We start from the raw sequence: 18,029 nt of genomic DNA, 5'->3' as shown, positions 1-18,029 counted from the left end.
ATTAGCTCCAAATTAGCACAACAAAACAAAAATATGCTCTGGCTTTAGTATTATTATTAGCCTCATTAGCATTAGCCACATTCTGACATGAAAACGACAGCTTTATTTTAAAATCCCAGATAAAAAATAAAAATTGTCAAAAGAGATATTAAGTTAAACTTAAATATGAATCCACTTCTATCTCATCGCTATTTAAAGAGCAGGGGAAGTGGAAACAGCGCACGACGACTAGTTCCACTTTAACGCTGAGTCACACACACACACACACACACAGACACAAGGGTGTGTGTATAGTTTTATTGGTGGATACGAGGTGATACAAACCAAATATTCACTGTTTACACAAACATCACGTACGACAGTCGCTTCTTAAAGCATTTAAATCCATCATAGCTGCTAACGGCTAAATCAGGAAGTGACATCACAAACGCACACAAGCCAAAATCACATAGAAACATACACACATTCACACGTGTGTAAGGAGCATGACTTACAAAAAGCTGTAGAAAAATATTCTTAAAAAACCAAACAACAACGACCACTTGGAATGTTCAATGTCAGTTTGACGTTAGCGTGAAGGACGCACTCGCGTTTTATACTCTTTAAAAACAAACAAGAAAAATATGTGAAAATTTTTTTTGGCTTATGAACGTTACAATGAGCTCAATGTTAACTTTTTCAATGACATTTGAGGCTTAAAACAACAAACTAATTCAAAAACAAAGATGCTAACGTTGGACTATAAACCAACATCACTTTTCTTGCTCATACTGTGTAAATGTGTCTTTTAAGGTGATACTAATTACTATTCTTTTTTTGGTAAAAGTGACACCTGGACGTTTATTTGCACAATATTCATGATATTTTAAACAACAAACAGTTGTTATTTCCAAAGCTAACTTTAGCAGTTAGCTGTGTTACTGTTTTGACAGTTCTTTATATATGGCTAGATACGTTTCGCTAGCATGCCTAGCTAGCGTAAACTGATGCATTTAAAATTACAATAGTTTCGCAAAATAGTAACGTACCTTACTGCTAACAAGTCCCTTAATTAATGATGCTACATTTGTGCTTCACAATCTAGCTGGCGCTAATTCGGCAGTTTTTTCTTTTTTGTGTGTGTATTAGCGTCTATTAGCTAATATAAGCGTTCGCTTTCAAAACAGCTTCTTTTAACACATACCAATTTGGCACTGCTAACATTAGCAATATGCTAAAGTTACACTTCAAAACATGTTTCTTTCAATAGCTTGGATTAACAACTTTTAAATGTGATATTTTACTTACTGATCATTAATGAACTGTTTATAAGCATACATTAAGAATTTTTAGCGCCTCGTTTTGTTTGCTATATTAGTCGAGCTTATATCAAAACGTCTATGTACGCACGCGTCCACTAGGAAGGTTAATTATACATTAATACAGTGTGTTTTTAGTAAGTGTTTTACGACATAATTATAAACCTATAGTTAAGTGTACGATAAAGTTCTTAAAAGCCGCTCCTTGAATCCTGAGAAGACATTTTTTCCAAACGTATAGAAAAATAAGACGTGACAGCACAAGGTTAGAAAAAAGATTTCAGGAAGTGAGCAACTCGTGTCCAAGTGTCTTCAGAAAATCAGACAAACAAAAGTCTGTCAAAGCTGCTAAAATAAATTGCGTGTTTCAAAAAAAAAAGAAAAATTCTTGCACCCACACATACAATTATGCATTTTGACTAAATTAATAACCAAAAGTTTGAGTTTTTTTATATATATAATTAAAACAAGGTCGCAACTATTCCAGCTTTTGAAATTTTTGGACCAAAAAAAGTTAGTTGCAGCTCCAACAGATAACGAATTGTTTTACTGCTAGGTTTAAGTACAGGCACTAGAGAGTGAAGCATTGTGGGGGTTCGAACGCCTGATTTTTGTAACATTTAACTAAAAACATTTCAAACAGTTTTTTCCCTCCGAGTTACAAATAAATGAAACATAACTAAAATCTCAAATATAAAAAGGTGTAATTTCACAAAATTTAATCTCGTAAACTAAAAAAATCGAAAAGTTACATTTTTTTCAAATAATCTTTTATTTAGTAACTAAAATTTAAAGAGCAGCAAATTTGTCATTGAGTATTCTGGATGTTTCCCGATAATTATAATTATATAGACTGCTAATGATTTCATTAATTCTGTAGGAAACACTGTTATACTTACACGTATATATATATATTTGCTTTTAAATAAAAACTTAGAATTTTCACTGTGCAACAATATGTGTTTTTATTCTATTTAGATATTATTTATTTAAATATTTAAAGTTTAATAAAATTTAACTTTTTCTGACCTTGTTTTGCTTCCACACACATATATATGTACACACTGTGTGTGTGTAGAATAAAGTCGTAATAAAAATAATTATTTATTGTTTACTGAATGTTAAGTTGTGTGAATGTGACATTTACTTTGTTAACGACGACAATGGCTCTACAAGCTAACGAGTTAGCATGTGTGACACTAGTTTGTACTACTGCTGGTGGAGTTAGCAGTTAGCTTCTGAAGGCTATCAGTTCAGATATAGGCACAGTTAAGAGGAACTGAAGGTGTGTGTGTGTGTGTCTTAGTCACTCAGGTATGTGTGTGTGTAGATCTGTTGTTGGATCCAAGGCGTGAAGTGCGTCACGTTGCTGTAAACTCCGGGTCCGAGGACTTTACTGAAGCACACGCTGCCCCACGACGTTAGACCGAACAATGTCCAGCGACCGCCGTCCTCCTCGCACACCAGCGGACCACCGCTGTCGCCCTGCACACACACACACTCACTTAAAAAAATCATATTTAACTATCCTATCTTATGAATCAATTCATCTCGTCTGAAGTTGACGGACAGATTTTCACGTTACCATGCAGGAGTCGACGGTTCCAGCGTCGTAACCCGCACAAAGCATTCTGGGAGTGATGGTCTTCATGTCAAAGTAAGACTGACACTGGGACAAAGAGATGATCCGAACTTCGCCCTCCTGCAGCTTAAAGGGCACTGACACAAACAAAGATATGTTAACGTCGTTCCTTTTACCTTTAATCAAAATCTGCTCAATTTTATTTAGTGAATTAAGCCTCGTTTCTGGGAAACGGTTCTTACTCACAACATTAGCAGTTAGCTGTGGGATGGATGCACTGTTGTGTGTTCACAGTCATTTCTGGGTTTGCTATGATGCTATTAGCGGCTATCAAGTTTAGTTTCCTTGTCTCGAGAGTTAAATTTGCACATATGCTACATCTGTGCTTTGCAATCTAGCCGGCGCGAAGTGGCACGAAAATGTTCACGACGTCATGTGAGGGAGCAGAGAGGGTAATGCTAACTGTAGCAACAAACAGATATCATGATAGGAGCGAAATGACTTAAGATTATATTTTTGTAATAAATCAGAACAAAAAAAAATTCTACTTGACTTAGAATTTACAGCTAGCAAAAAAGTTAAATATTTACATTAAAACAAATGATTAAATGATACACACACAAACTTATATACATACATATACTGTATACGTGTATATATGTATGCACATCCAAACATATACATATACAGTATATGAATATATATATACACATATATATATCTGTAGTAATTAGCATCTCTTGCTGTGTAGAGGATTAACGTAGTTTTCCCTCACTTCAATAGAAAACTGGATTCATGAGGACATTTTTGTTGACCCTGAATGAGACGACAGTAAAATGTGTGTGTGTGTGTGTCCTCACTCCTGTTGCCCATGTGACCCCAGCCTGTGATGTAACAGTAGGAGTCAGGTGACGGCAGCTCGCCAAACTGAGGGAGACACACGGGTCTGACCAATGGCGTCTCCTCCACCTGTGAGAGAAGAAAAAAGGTCTCATCAATACTGCCCGAATACTGCCGATAATCAATACTGAGCGTCGGCGCAGCGCAGTGACCTCGGAGTCCAGCTGCACCACGCTGATGTCGTAGTCGACGACCGCGCGGTTGTAGCGCGGGTGAACGATGATGGAGCGCACGCCGCGGGTCTGACTGTCAGCGCCGGGGTGGTCCAGGTTGTTGAGGCCGAGCACCACCTTCCACAGCTCAGCGCTCTCCCTCCTGGTGGAAACATGTCATTACAACGTGACATCATCATAACCAACGCCCCGCCCCCACCTCCCCCTCCCTCCATGTCCACCTGTCTCACCCCTCAAAGCAGTGGGCGACAGTTAGCGCCCACCGCCGTGCGATGAGGACACAGCCGCACACGTGTCCGCTCGGACCGCTCTGCAGCGAGCACTGCCAGGGCCATGCCCCTCGCCGTGACACCCGCCCTCCCAGGATCCTCTTCTTCCTGTGCGGGAAGACACCCAGTGATGGACGGAGACCACACTCTACCAGAGACAGAGAGAGAGAGGGAGCATTACATCACTATTCTTACATTTTTACTAGCATTTTATGAATTAATCAATTATTTTGATAATAAAATATTTGTTCAGTTCGATTTTAGCAGATTTTCGTGATTTTATGTTTACGACGTGTAAAATTTCAAACAATTTGTGTTTAATTAGCTAAAATCATGAGAATATGGTTATGTTAGCATCTGTCACTCTTTGCTAGCTTTTAATTGACACCCTCCTCCCCCAAAACATTTGCTACTTTTAGCTTTTGCAGTTTTTACTGATGCTAAACCATTTAGAACAATTTGTGTTCAATTAGCAAATTTGGGGAACGCGTTAGCATCTGAAGATATGTTTAGGCCTCAATAACAACTCACACATTATATTTAATGGCTCTTTGGCTAGCCAGCTAATGTTGCTAAAACTGCATTAGTAAAATCATTTCCATTAATCAAAAAGATTATTTTTGAAAACAAATAGTTACTTCCAATTTGAGCAAACTCTGCACTTTCAGGAATTGTCCAGTTACGATGTCATGAATAAAATAAAATATAAAAATAGTGTCTCGTAAGCATGACACTATTTGAAGATATTAGCTAGCTAGCTAATGTTGCTAGCATTACATTAGCATGTAGGGAGGAACTTAACTTAACATTTTGTTAATTGATTTATTTTAATGTTTTGTGGAAATTGAAATCTTTACCTTCTCTGGTGCAAAGAAGTGAAACTCTCTTCCTGGAATGACACGCGTGACTATGAGACAGAGAGAGATTAAGGCATTGTAAAAAGTGTAGAGTAATGGTTCCAAAAGCCTGGGTCAGGACCCACAGTTGGGCCATGGGTGACAAATTTGGTGTAGAGGAGTGAATCATTGCATCATCTGCATACAAAAGAACAACAATAATTGAAGAAATCAGAAAAACTTGTGTGAAATGTCCTTTTTTAAACCTCCAGGGGGCAGCAGAGGTTAATTATCTGAACAAGAATCTCCTCTCACATAAACACATTCAGTCTATACTGGTTTGGTTCCAGGTGGTGGCGCTACCTTCTCTTCTCCAGTCGTGCCTGAAGAGCAGAACCGTTCCTCAGGTTCCACTCAGGGTGGACGTGTAACCAGCGGCGACGGCCCGGGACACCAGGCTGGTCTGCTACCATGGAAACAGACGATGGAACCCTGCACACGCGCACACACACACACACACACACACACACAGGAAATGTAATTTGTCACAAAGTGTGCGTGTGTGTTTATGTGTGTGTGTGTGTGTGTTACTAACCTTACCCTAGTCCCAGCTGGGCGCAGGTGAGTTGACTCAACTCGTGGTTCCACTCGTCGGCGCACACCTGATATTCAGCCGCCGACCTGGACACGGTCAACACGGAACCCGATCGATCGGAAAGAGACACTGCGGATCAACACAGAGGAATCACGTGACTGAGATTTAATATTATAAACATTATAACGTATAAACATTACGCGATTATAAACATGAAATTATTGCTATATCAGGAAAAAAAACATTTGTAAACTGAAAAAGGCGGAGCCATCTACGCATCGATTAGGTGGTCGGAAAAAAACTCAATTAACATTCGTGATGATAAAAATCATACAAAAACATGACTAGCGTTAACAAAAAAGTTACAAAAATGCAACATAACAAATGATAATAAAAATATCCCTGCCAAACTTATAAATAATTGCGATAATCTGACAAACGTGGGACGATATAAGTTTTACTGCCACACACAACGTGACCAAAAACAAATTGCGATAATATGATTCAAACTAGTAAAATATCGCTGAAATCACTTATTGTGAGTGATTTTTACCTGAAATATAATATACTGTACCATCCCATATTGCTCCGATATGTGTTATAAAAAAAAGCCACGACTTCCAGTGTTTTGGGCGGGGCTTAGAACAGAAAGTTACGCTTTTGTCAAACTGCAGAACAATCAATCACAAAGGTGGGACGATGTAAAAATGATCACTTATTGTGAACGAAACAAATTGCGATGATCTGTCGTAAACTAAAACAATCACATTTTTATCGCAAAATGTGCTAATATCACACAATGTCCCATTCCATATTGTTACGGTATATATATATATATGTGTGTGTGTGTGTGTGTGTGTGTCGTACCACAGTCCCACTCGTCCGAACTGTCGGAGCAGTGTTTCTTTCCGTCGCACCACAGCGTGCGATGAACGCACTGGTGGTTGTTGCAGGAAAGTTCGTTGTCTTTGCACGTCGCTACGGAAACAACCACACACACACATCATCATCATCATCATCATCATCAACAGTGACACAAAGCATCGGAATGTTTTAACGCGAGTGTTGAGCCTCACAGCAGTTAGCCTCGTCCACCAGCAGGGGGCAGTCTGGGAACCCGTCGCAGATCATGCTAGCTTTGATGCACACGCTGCTGCCGGGACACTCCCACAGAGAGCGCTCTGAGCAGCCTGTCACACACACACACACACACACACAGAGTTAACCTGAGTGTGTTTAGCGCTGACTCGTGAGTTTTTTTAAACGCTGACTCACCACAGTTATCCTCGTCGCTGTGGTCGTCACAGTCCAGATGTCCGTCGCAGCGTTTGGACGCCAGGACGCAGCGTCCCGACCGACACTTGAAGTGACTGGGGGAGCACTCTGTCGCCGCGGCAACGACAAGGAAACAATATAGAGATTTTACTGATTTTATAAATTTACGGTTTATAAATTTCAGTAAGAAGAAGAAGAAGAGCGTTGATGAAGGTGACGTCCGTACCGTCGACGCCTGCCTCGGGCAGCAGACAGGGGGCGCCACCTTTGTCCTCGGGAAACTGACTGCAGTCCGAGTCCTCGGGCCACTGCAATCCCACAATGCCGAGCACCGACTCGCACTTTTCCTTCGCATTACGACACAACGACCTGCAGGTGGCCGAGAGACAGATCATTAACTCATGAAGTAACTAACATTAACTTATCAACTAACTCACTAATAACTAACTGAGAGACTAAATACCTGACTAACTACAAAACAGACAAGCTGCTGATCAGGTGCTTGAATAACAGACTAACTAGATGCACATAAGCTGGTTAGTTAAGAGACTAGTTGCTAATGAGGTACTTAATTAACAGAGTATGCAGCTGTGTAGACTCAGTCAGTTGATTAAAAGAACTAACTGAAAGTAAGTCACTTGGTTAACAGGCTAACGAGTTCCAGGTCGGTTGGTCAACAGATTAACTTGTTGCTGATGACATGAACAGAATAGTTTCATATTGGTTGGTCAATAGGTTATTGTACAAACTAGTTGCATACATGTCATGGCTGGTTGGTTAATCAGCTAACTAGTTGGTACTTGATTAACTGCCTAATTAGTTGCACTCAGGTTGGTTACTAGTTACTAACTAGTTGCTGATCAGTAGGTTATGAGGTTATTTAGCTGCTGTCAGGTTGGTTATCAGACAACTAGTTGCTAACCTGCAGGGCGGGACCCTCTGCAGAGTAACGGGGTCACACTTGGGGACGAGCAGCGTGCAGGCGTAGAACATGAGGAACTGGTAACAACCGGTTTGAACCAGAGCAGGAAACAGAGACGACTCCCAGGAAACGGAACTTTCTCTCTGCGACTGGTGACCCAGGTAGTTAGGAAAACTGGTCAGGTTATAGGGAAGATTCATACACAGCTCCAGACTGATGGACTCACAGCGAGCTGAGGGAGAGAGCGAGAGAGAGAGAGAGATTAGACTCACTCTCCCACACCAAACCCCATAGAGAAAATCAGTGATTTTAGCTCACAGGGACATAGGAGCTGCTGGTCTGCTGCTGCCTCGTGTGGTGACTTTGGGTCACTGAGGTAAATCAGAACAATCAATTCAAAATAAGACATTTGAATTTAGTGATGGAGGAGTGGATCAACAACTTCTGTGTGCTGTGATGTTAAAATCACTGATTTTCTCTATGGACTTTGGTGTGGGAGAGTGAGTGGTTTACAGTGATGACTCACTACAGTTGGTGTTATTGTTGTTGTTTCGTGGGTCACAGGTGGCGCTGTTCCCCGCACACACAGACGGACAGGAAGTGGAGATACAGCTGGGCTGACCGGGAACACACACACCCTGAGCTGGAACACACACACACACATACACACACACACACACAGATTAATATAAAGAGAAGAGCAGGGATGATGACACGTGAGATAGGTGTGATGCAGACAGATGTCTCACTCTGCTCTCGGTTGCACTGCTCCTCGTCACTGCCGTCTTTACAGTCGTCCTCGCCGTCGCAACGAAACGCTGAAGGAATACACTGACCGTTCCTGCACTCCAGCAGACCCTGACTCTTACAGGCTGCTCTCACACACACACACACACACACACCATCTTCAATAATCAGTGACATGACTCAGACTGTGACTCAGCGTTAATTGTCGACACATTTTCACTTTCTGGAACATTTGAGAGTTCATAATATTTCTTTTGACTATGACGTGTGACGTTTTCATTTTGTTTATACTGTGAATGTAGCAGGTGTGAATAATCTGATCACTGCAGTGATCCGTTTATCAGCGTAATCTCACGTACGATTGAGTAACATGAGCATTAAATGTAACACAATCTCATGAAACTTAACTTCATGTCACGTAACTTAGTTTAACATAACTTCATATAACGTAAATTCACGTAACAATATAACGTTACTTCACGTAACATAACTTCATATAACGTAATGTAACTTCATGTAATGTAACGTAACTTCATGTAATGTAATTTAATATAACGTAACTTCACGTAACGTAACTACATATAATGCAACTTCACGTAACGTAACTTAAAGTAACGTAACATAACATAACTTCATATAACGTAATTTCACGTAACGTAATGTAACAAATGTGATAAAACTGTCATATGGCCATGAAATGTGTTATGTTATGATGTACAGGAGTGTATGTGTGATATACCATGATATACAGTCACGTTTCCATGGTTTCCATGGTAACTCACAGCAGTTGAGCTCGTCAGACTTGTCCAGACAGTCGTGGTCTCCGTCACACAGCCAGTCTCTGGACACACAGCGGCCGTCAGCACAGCGATGTTCACGGGTCAGGTCACACACTGCACACATGCGTACACACGCGCGCACGCACACACACACACACACACACGCACACACACACATGCGCGTTCAGAACATGAACAGTCACTGTTCACCAAAATAAAAGCACATGAACAGCTGAGAGAAACAAGAAACCTTCACAACATGATACTGTGTTGGCAGACAGACAGACAGACAGGTGGTGGATTCCCTGACACACTGCGTCAGAGTGTGCGTGTGCGTCCTCTCTCACCACAGTTCAGTTCGTCGCTCAGGTCTCCACAGTCGTCATAACCGTCACACACCAGAGCGGGCGAGAGACACCGACCAGTGTTACAACGAAACTCTCCATCTGTACACACTGGAGAGAGAGAGAGAGTGAGAGAGAGAGAGAGAGAGAGAGATTAGTTTTAATTATTTGAATTAAAATTGTTTGTTTGTAAATCACTCACTCTCCCAAACCCCATAGAGAAAATCAGTGATTTTAACGTCACACACACACACACACACAGGAGTTGTTGATTCACTGCTGCCTCCGTCACTAAGTTCAAATGTCTTATTTTGTCAATTCGTCATTTGAAATCCTTTGTTCAGACTGACCTCAGTGACACAAAGTGACCACACGAGGCAGCAGTAGACCGGCAGCTCTTGTGATGTTAAAATCACTGATTTTCTCTCTGGGCTTTGGTGTGGGAGAGTGAGTGGTTTACAAACGTCAGTTTCCTGTTGAAAAGTCTGTCTCACAGTGAGATAAAGACGTGAACGTGTTCTAAAGACGTCGCAGACTGAAGCTGACGTAGATATTGTTGTTTTCACAGCATAATCAGTGCTGACTTTGTGTCTCTTGTCTTGAGTACTGCTCGTCTTTTCCGCCTCTTGTTTGTTTGACTTTTACAGCGACAAACATCCTCCTCTAGTTAAAAAAAACCCAACAAAACAAAAAAGAGCTGACGGGGAGTTCAGAGAGAGGGCGAGAGACATTCACCTTCTCCCTCTCTCTCTTTCCAACACATTATTTACATTCCAGCGGTCCCTGCCTATTGACACGGTGCGTCGCCATAGCGACCACGTCTCTGCCGCACATTAGACGGGAACTTTCACGATCCTGTCTTCCACTCAGTCAGACACAGGCGTGTCACCACGACAACGAGCAGAGAACTTTCCCTGCTATTTAAACAGCTCTGTGTGTGTGTGTGTGTGTCATAAACACTGACCAGTAAGTCCTCATTGAGACCAAAACCTGGTCCTAACAAGTGAGAACCTAATTTTCTCAGTTTGGGTTGAGTTTAGTGTTAGTTCGGTGTGAAAGTGCGTCTCACCGCAGTGCGACTCGTCGCTCCAGTCGTCGCAGTCGTTGTAGCCGTTGCAGACCAGTTTCTGGGGGACACAAATCCCCGTCGCGCACAGGAAGTGGTCCTTCCCGCCGCACACCGCTGCCAACCAATCAGAGGAGAGAGTGTGAACGACGCGGTGACGTCACTGCGACGTCAGCATCTCTGTCTCTCAGTTTCACTCACATGGTTTCCCTTTCATCTGTCGCGGCGTGAAGCAGGCGGGGGGGGCGGGGCCTGCTGTTGCCATGGGTGACGGTGATGATGATGATGAAGAAGGTGGCGGTGAAGTGGACGTGATGTTGCTGAACTGAGAGCAGCGCAGGAACTCCGGCCAGGAGGCGTTGAACATCTGGAGGACGGGCTCGCAGCCTTCCCTTGCCGCCTCGCAGAACGACGCACAAGGTAACACAACGCGCCTGCACACACACACACACACAATAAAGAGATAGTTTAGGCATTCTATAGTGTGGTTGTTTCTTTATTTCACTGTTAGACAGACGTCTCCAACAGGAAACTGACGTTTGAAAACCACTCACTCTCCCACACCGTCAGTTTCCTGTTGGAAAAGTCTGTCTAACAGTGAAATAAAGACGTGAACGCGTTCTTAAAATATCGTATCGACTCAATCTGACGTGAAATGAGTCGTCACCTGTTGTTTGCGCCGTCGACACCGACGCACTCTGGCAGCGCTAACGAGCAGCCGAACAGCATGATGTGTCTGTAGCAGGAGAGTCTGCTGAGGTAGCTGAAGAACCTGAAGAACACACACACACACACACATACACACACATTTTAGCACTCAGCTAACGCCTCATGATTGACAGGTGTGTGTGTGTGTATGTGTGCAGTTACCTTAGCAACATGTCGACCTCCGAGCTCTTCACCACAGCGAAGGACGAGGACAGCCATGTTTGATTGTAGGGCAGCATGTGACACTGTGGCTCTGTGATCAGCTGACACACACCTGCAGGAAAAAAAACAACGCACCATAATCGTTTGTTTTAACTCAATAAACGCGGGTCCTCAATGCTATGCTAATCGTGGACATTATTCTGACACATGAGCTTGTTTTAGTTCAATGTTTGAATCACACTGAAAAAATATGCTATGCTGTAGGCTAACTGCTACGGTACGACTTTAACGCCCTGTTACGCTAAGCATCCAATCAGAAGACAGGGCGGCTAACTAGCATTCACCTTGACTACACACATAAGTGTTACAAATCTAAAATCAAGCAAAATCTCATTATTAGCATCAGAAATATCTCTCAGTGAGGCACTAGAGGGAAAAAATGGCCGCTAGTGTTTAAGTTTAACAAAATTAGCTGTAAAATATGCTATGCATTCGTATTAGGTGTAAATGTTAAAAGGTGCGTGTTAGCTTCACCAGGCTAACAATATTGGAGAAAAAAAATTCTCACACTGTGTCAGTCAGGTGACTGTGCAGTGTCCAATCAGAAGACAGGAGAGCTTGTTAGCATTCACCTTGACGACAAATTAGCTACCAAGCATTACCGATATGAAATCATGGTGCAACGTTGTGAATTACATTGGGACAATCTCGCTATTAGCCAGATGCTAGCATCAGAGATACTTCTTAGTGAGGCTAATGATGTTATGCTAATAGTGAACTGTCCTGATGAAGATTAGCTTGTGTGTTAGCTTGTGTGTTCGTTTCACCAGGCTAACATCACAGAATGTTGGTTCAACGTGTACGTTAAAAACATAACAATAAAGACAACATGCTAAAATGCTATAAAGAGGTAAAATGCCCTGTCAGTCTGGTGACCAGGCAGCGGCCAATCAGAGGAGAGGACGTCTCATTAGCATTCACCTCAACTACACTTTAATACACAGAGAGAGAGAGAGAGAGAGAGAGAGAGAGAGAGACTGAAGGACAGTAGAGCAGCAGAGACGAGGAGAATTTTAAAATAGAGTGATTTATCATCACACACACACACACACACAGAAGCTCCGTCAGTAGAGGACAGTAGACATGAACTCGTCCTGTCTGCTGTCATAGAGACTAATAAAGTTTTGGCATTTGACAGAAATGGACACAGTGATAGGACAGAGTGAGACAGCAGGACGGACAGAGACAGAGTGACGCTGCACTCGCACGCATCCGTAGTCAGACTTGTTAATGTTGCTAAAGCCATGGCTCCATGTGGACGGTGCACTGTCGGTGCACTGAGCTTAAAGGGTTAGTCCTTGTTTTTTTTTGAAGGGCGAACTCATGACTCACTTGACAAAATCTGTGTCAGCTGACGTCTACGACATCAGCGTTTTTAGCTCACGCTGGCACAGGAGCTGCTGGTCTGCTGCTGCCTCGTGTGGTCACTTAGTGTCACTGAGATGAATCTTAACGAAGAATTTCAAATGCCGAATTGACAAAATAAGACAATTGAACTTAGTGATGGAGGCAGCAGTGGATCAACAACTCCTGTGTGTGTGTGATGTTAAAAAATCACTGGTTTTCTCTGTGGAGTTTGGTGTGGGAGAGTGAGTGCTTTACAAACCTCAGTAACAAAGATCAACAGCGTTTTTGAGGGTGTGTTACCTGTGTCAGGCGTCGCTGTGGTGCTCAACGGCCAGGCGGAGCTCAGCGATGTCACAGTTGTCAGCCAATCAGGAGGCTGTGTGTAGTGCTGAGTGGGTGTGGCCTGAGTGTAAGAAGGTGGGCGGAGTCTAGCGGCAACAGAGGGTGTGCTCTCGTTGTGGTATGTGACATCATCGCTGTCCTTGCTGCCGCCGCTGCGATTTCGCAGCCAGGATGTGACGTTCTCCGCCTCGAGGGAGGGGCTTGTGCTGTTGCCATGGTAACTGTGGTCGCTATCGGCAATGGGCTCAGGGGAGGGGAGCGGGTTAGAGTACAAGAGGCTGCCGCCAAATATACCTGAAAAAAAACAACAAAAAAACAAGCAACCGTAAACAAACATCGTCAGCCAATCACAGCAAAGCAGGCGATGACATCATCACCACGCTTCCTTAACACTTCACCAAGTTTGTCATCGTGTTTTCTTCAGTTACCTCGTGTTTTCTTCAGATTTATCACATTTTCTTCAGATTTATCGCATTTTCTTCAGATTTATCATGTTTTCTTCAGATTTATCGCATTTTCTTCAGATTTATCGTGTTTTCTTCAGATATTTCGCATTTTCTTCAGATGTCATCACGTCTTCTTTGGATGTATCACGTTTTCTTCAGCGTTATCACACACTGTGTATATATGTACATATATAAATACATATATATGTATATGTATATATACATATACATATATATATATACATATACACACATATATATATATACCCGTCTTTACTGAGATCACATAACAAGAAAAGACATAAATTCAGTCACAGTCTAACATAAGGAACAAAGAAAAACCATTAAGTGTTTAATGGTGAGAAACACACACACATCGTAATGGCAGTGTCTGTGTGTGTGTGTGTGTAATGAGTCGAGGAGGAGAGAAAACAGAAAACAGCTGCAGAAGGAGAAGAAGAAAAGATGAAAGGAGGAGGAGAAGAATTCACGCTGTGAGACGACGTGAGAAACACATTTTCTACCTTTGACCTCGTAAACAGAGACAACTTTATTTATTGTCGTTGGTCACAGGAGTGCGGAAGTCTGTGAGGACACGAGGACACCAGAGAAGGAAGGAACGGAAGGAGACGAGGATGAAGACGAGTTAAAGATGAAAGGGTGGAAAAGAGAGACGTCGACGGATGAAAGAGAAGAAAGGAGGTTGGTGAAAAGAGGAGGAGAAGCTGTTTTTACTACCTGTGTCCAAATATTTGAAATTCTTTCTGTCTCAATGATTCTGATTGGCTGAGGGTCTTCCCGCTGTCATGGCGACCAGAGGAAGCACCACACACACACACACACAAGCTGATTAACAGGCGTGTGAGTTAATGAGAAGATGACTGTGTGTGTGTGTGTGAGATCTCTCCTCCCACACGTCTCCATCATTCTGTTCACATCTTCTTCTTTTTCTTCTTCTGCTCGTGTTAAAGCGAAGAAATAAAAACCTTTGTTTCCACTGTGAATAAAAGTCTCTGAGACTTTATCTGTAATAATTTATGTCTTCATAAATCACAGTCCACGAAAACATGACAGGAAACGGACGTTTTCTAAACCACTCACTCTCCCACACCAAACCCCATAGAGAAAATCAGCGATTCAAGCTCACAGATACACAGGAGCTGTTGATCCATTGCTGCCTCCATCACTATCTTCAAATGTCTTATTTTGTGAATTCGGCATTTAAAATCCTTTGTTCTGATTCACCTCAGTGACACAAAGTGACCACACGAGGCAGCAGTAGAGCAGCCGCTCCTGTGTCCCCACAAGCTTAAATCGCTGATTTTCTCTATGGACTTTGGTGTGGGATGTGAACATATTCTTAAAATATCGGAGACTTACAGTGGCGTACATACGAGCTGAGTCTTTTATTTAGTGACTAAAATAGATTTATCCTTGTGTCTCTGTCTGTTTGTCAACAGCAGAGGGCGATCACAGTGCAGTCAGCGCTGCGTTCCAGTTGTAGTGCGAAGTCGGAAGTTTCTACAGGAATTTAAAAATCCTGCATTAACCCTTCAATATCAGAGCTCAGACATCCCATAAACCAGCACGAGCATGTGTGTGTGTGTGTGTGTGTGTACCAGTGAGTGCCAGGACGAGCAGCAGCAGCGCCGCCAACAGGCTGACAGTGGGAATCAGGATGTAGAGGAGGAGTCGCAGGTGATTGGTGGATCCCAGCTTGTGAGGACACGCCTCCCCGCCCATCGCCATCTCAGGTCCAGGAGTCAGAGTCTGGAGGACACAGGGGGAGGAGTTAAAAACGGACAACAACAACAACAACAACAACAACAACAAACAAGTGACTTCAGAGGAGCAAACACTGACGATGTAAGCCCACAAAGCTCCGCCCCCAAAGTCCTGTGGTTATTTTTACTGAGGCAGTGTGTGTGTGTGTATGTATGTGTGTCCCAGTGTGTGTTTCCGTTGAAGTTATTTTTGAAGTCACATGACGACAAAGTGACACCTGACACCACAAAACAGCAACCACTGCTGTAAATACTGCTCTCTCTCTTTCTCTCTAATACGCTGATCAGTCGATCGATTATAAATCAATCATTTAATCAGTGTATTTGCGAGAGCCTCACGTCTAATCACCAAACCATTTTAAACATCTTCTTTACCAGGATTGATCACAATATTTTAATTCAAATATTGATCTTTGTCAATCGGAGAATTGACAAAGATCATGCTAGCATCTTAGCATTCAGATCATATAACAACAAAAATATATATACATACACACACACACACATATATATATATATATATATATTTGTTGACTTTAGCTATAGAAAAGAAACTTTAAAAATATCTCACGTTACTTGTGGGCTTTTATTTTGAAGGCTAAAATGATATAAAACGACGGAAACTGAAAAGAAAAAGTAGACGTTCAAAGTATGTGATGTTTATAAACAATAGTTTGTCATTAAAATTTAAATCATCGTTTTAACAAAGGCCAACAGAAAACACATGATGGTGAATTTTAAAACATTAAAAACATATTTTGTCACATTTTTCAGGTGAAATAATGTAATAAACTGAAGAGAAATCTTCAGTAACAGAAAGATCTGTTACTTTGGATGGTTAACTTTCCATTAATACACACGTTATCATTATTATTATAAAGTTAAAACATGAACATTAAACATTAAATAAGATCCAAGCGATTATTTTCCATACAGTTTGTGATAAAAATTAATATAAAAAGAAAAAAAACATTGAGTTTAACGTGGAAAAACCAAAAGTCTTTATTACAATTATATATTTATTATTGCACTGAGACTGAGTTTAAGTTTATTCCTTTAAAACAATGACATGATGTTTCCTGGTTTCCACTTTATCGGGGTTAAATAATGCATATTAGATTTATAAAAGTGTAACTTCATCAAACATTTACTTCACATCAAAACGGGACATGATTTAAAATAATTACACAATAAAATGATGAAAATGTAAGAAGACAATGATAACTTTGCAGTGATTGTTCCTCTGAAAGAATGATAATCAACATTTAACACTTTTACAAACAAAAATAGACAATATTTAAATAGAAATAACTGCAAAAACAAGTCGTCAACAACTTTAGTTACGAGTGCTCTTTTTTAATGTAAACCGTTTATTTATCAACACAAACCAACATTATTTATTTTAACTTCTTTTTTTTTACAGGTTTTATGAAACTAACTAATAATAAACGGGAAAATTAGTTTAGCCCAAATTCCAACTTCAAATGTGAACGTTTGCTGCTTTAATTTGAAAAAACTTGACATAAATCAATGTTTTTAGACTAATTTTATCTTTACAAAATGAAGTTAGCTAGTTAGCTTGGAGCAAATTTTTAAAAATTGTGACTGAATTTTGGCCAAATCTGTGACAGAAGACGAGGAAAATTAACACTAGAAATTTAACTGATAAACTTTGAGTTTTATTCATGTAAATATTAATGTATGGACATAAAATGGCTGCTTTTACTGATGTAAACTGAGAGGACACACACATACACACACACACACAGAGGACAGAGACAAGGAGACAGCAGCTGAAATGAAGGACATCACCTCAAACCTGACACACTAACGGCGGGAAAAACACACACATACTCACCGTGGCACTTCCCGCTCCGCTGAAGGTGACACGCGGGCAGGTCTCCCGCCGCGCGGACAACATGACCTGCTGCTGCCCGCCGCCGAGCGCGAGACCATCCCTCTGTCTGCTGTCCGCGAGCTGCTCCGGCAACTAGCTCGAGACACGCTGGCTCCGCCCACTCTCCCACTCTCCCCTCTCTCTCTTACACACACACACACACGGCTCAGGTCGTCTGCACGTGAACACACTTCACCATCAAGTGCATGCTGGGACATGAGCCTCGTGCGCGCGTCTAGTGTCACAAGGTTAGTTTTGTTTTTACGCATTTAAAAAAGGCTAGAAAAAGCAGAAGAAAAAAATTGAAAAAAGTAAATGTGAAAAGAACGCGATGGGATTAGCTTAACGAATACATTCTGAAAGATAGCGCCCCCCGTCTGTAAAACAAATCTTTCTTCAGATTCTGAACGGCCGACCTGGAAAAGAGAAACATTTTGTTTCAGTTAAAAATCATAACAATGACAATGGGTTTTTTACATTTTATTTTTTTAATTTTC

The 18,029-nt window shown here is 41.6% G+C and overlaps 1 protein-coding gene and 1 long non-coding RNA gene across 2 annotated transcripts; one reads left to right on the top strand and one right to left on the bottom strand.

The window, feature by feature from the left end:
* Window positions 1-282: 282 nt before the first annotated feature.
* On the bottom strand, window positions 283-17,612 carry corin (corin, serine peptidase). Its single transcript, XM_044021126.1, has 24 exons — window positions 17,494-17,612; window positions 15,471-15,621; window positions 13,364-13,699; window positions 11,657-11,768; window positions 11,454-11,558; window positions 10,988-11,220; window positions 10,790-10,903; window positions 9,724-9,831; window positions 9,380-9,490; window positions 8,600-8,722; window positions 8,377-8,493; window positions 7,851-8,082; window positions 7,155-7,297; window positions 6,929-7,036; window positions 6,730-6,843; window positions 6,521-6,631; window positions 5,659-5,782; window positions 5,422-5,550; window positions 5,080-5,129; window positions 4,184-4,370; window positions 3,933-4,095; window positions 3,741-3,849; window positions 2,884-3,017; window positions 283-2,783 (listed from the first exon to the last, which is right to left on the bottom strand). Exons 1-24 carry the CDS (start codon window positions 17,554-17,556, stop codon window positions 2,601-2,603), a joined length of 3,360 nt encoding a protein of 1,119 aa, XP_043877061.1. The 5' UTR covers window positions 17,557-17,612; the 3' UTR covers window positions 283-2,600.
* LOC122766357 lies at window positions 11,146-15,536 on the top strand. The gene is made up of 3 exons (XR_006360061.1): window positions 11,146-11,206; window positions 14,425-14,553; window positions 15,474-15,536. It is a non-coding gene; the product is annotated as an uncharacterized LOC122766357 (long non-coding RNA).
* Window positions 17,613-18,029: the final 417 nt, after the last annotated feature.

This window comes from Solea senegalensis, linkage group LG3, assembly GCF_019176455.1.
Source record: "Solea senegalensis isolate Sse05_10M linkage group LG3, IFAPA_SoseM_1, whole genome shotgun sequence".
In the NCBI taxonomy this organism is placed as follows: Eukaryota; Metazoa; Chordata; class Actinopteri; order Pleuronectiformes; family Soleidae; genus Solea; species Solea senegalensis.
Note: the sequence above shows the minus strand (reverse complement) of the source record. Positions and strands in the feature narration are given on the sequence as shown.